Source organism: Anopheles cruzii, unplaced genomic scaffold, assembly GCF_943734635.1.
Source record: "Anopheles cruzii unplaced genomic scaffold, idAnoCruzAS_RS32_06 scaffold02261_ctg1, whole genome shotgun sequence".
Lineage (NCBI taxonomy): Eukaryota > Metazoa > Arthropoda > Insecta > Diptera > Culicidae > Anopheles > Anopheles cruzii.
Window position 1 is genome coordinate 589 of NW_026455846.1, and position 1,331 is coordinate 1,919.

The window sequence follows — 1,331 nt, forward strand, 5'->3', positions numbered from 1 at the left end:
AACGGCGTCGCTAGATTGTCCGGGTTCATTTTAAGCTTATTGGACAGCAAAATCACAGCCACGAGCACGAAGTCGAGAACGAAGCGCGGAGTGGTCGCCGTAAACATGCTCGACGCCGTCAGCAGTATAGCATAGTCGAAGACAAACTCGCCGCTTATGATCGAACCGACGGTGGTCGCAAAGATAGACACAATGAACGCCGCCACGATCGCTTGCACCTGTACCGACGCTATGTTGCCAGGGACCATTCCGCCGCTCGGGTGGCTGGGATCACCACCACCTCCGACCGCATCTCTTCCTGCCGCGTCACCATCGCCATCGCCACCAGCATTGTCCAGCTGCGCCCGCTTCGCCACGGCCATCGCGCCATCACCCTCACCGACATCAAGACCAGCCAGGCTGCCGGTCTCGGCACTGCTGATACCGCCCCGGTGGTCCGTCTCCGACGATGCGATCGACGTCGTGATGATCGAGGTTGGTGAACCGCTCGCCGATAATGGATGATTCGGAGACTCATCCGCTCCATCACCGTTGTTGCCTTCGTCACTCCGAGACTGAGCTGCTACTACGTTCTGCCTCTGGTTGGTGCCTCCACAGACGGTCCATCCTAGGCGGGACTTGACCGCTACCGGCGTGTTTGCTGCGCCCTCTCGACATTTCAGTACCAGCCCTACTTGAAGGTGCCCAATTCCGATGAGGAGTCTTGGGCGGGCATTTGAGTACGTGTCCAGTGGCAGGCCCCGCAGGTGGGGGTAATGGGCTTGTAGGGCTTTGCCGTCGAGCGATTGCTCCGGCAGGTCCAGTTTCCGCACCGTCTTCACTCCGGCCAGAGCATACTGGTGCCCCTGTAGCTTGCCCGAAACCGTCAGTGTAACGCTGCGCGATGCCTTCTCCACGCGAGTGACCCCACCCGTCCATTGTAGGTGTAGGGGCTGGCTGGGCCCCTCGAGGCCGAGTTCATCAGCGAGCCCGTCCTCCACCAGCGTGAAGGACGACCCTTCGTCCACGAAGGCCACTGCCGTAACCGGTCCGCTCTTACCGTATAGTGTGACGGGATGGTACCGAAACCGGGGGCTGGCATTGCAATCCTCACAGGTTTGAACGCAGTGCGTTGCGTGCTCTCCTGCGGCTGACGACGGCTCGCTAGCGGTGGCCACCGTAGCCGTTCCTTCGCGGTGCAGTAGGGCGTGGTGTTGTTCCGTACACCCCTGGCTGCCACATGACCGAGCTGTGCATGGGCCCTTATGCCGACGCAGGCAAACGAAGCACAGGCGACTCGCCCTGGCGACCTTCCACCGGTCCTCTATGCTCGTGTTGATGAAGCGGCCGCA

General features: G+C 61.0%; 1 protein-coding gene across 1 annotated transcript; it reads right to left on the reverse strand.

Moving 5' to 3' along the window:
* Window positions 1-545: 545 nt before the first annotated feature.
* LOC128276730 (uncharacterized) lies at window positions 546-1,073 on the reverse strand (the record flags this gene model as incomplete). Its single annotated transcript, XM_053015189.1, has 1 exon — window positions 546-1,073. A coding segment is annotated over one exon (528 nt), but the record flags the coding sequence as incomplete, so codon positions are not given.
* Window positions 1,074-1,331: the final 258 nt, after the last annotated feature.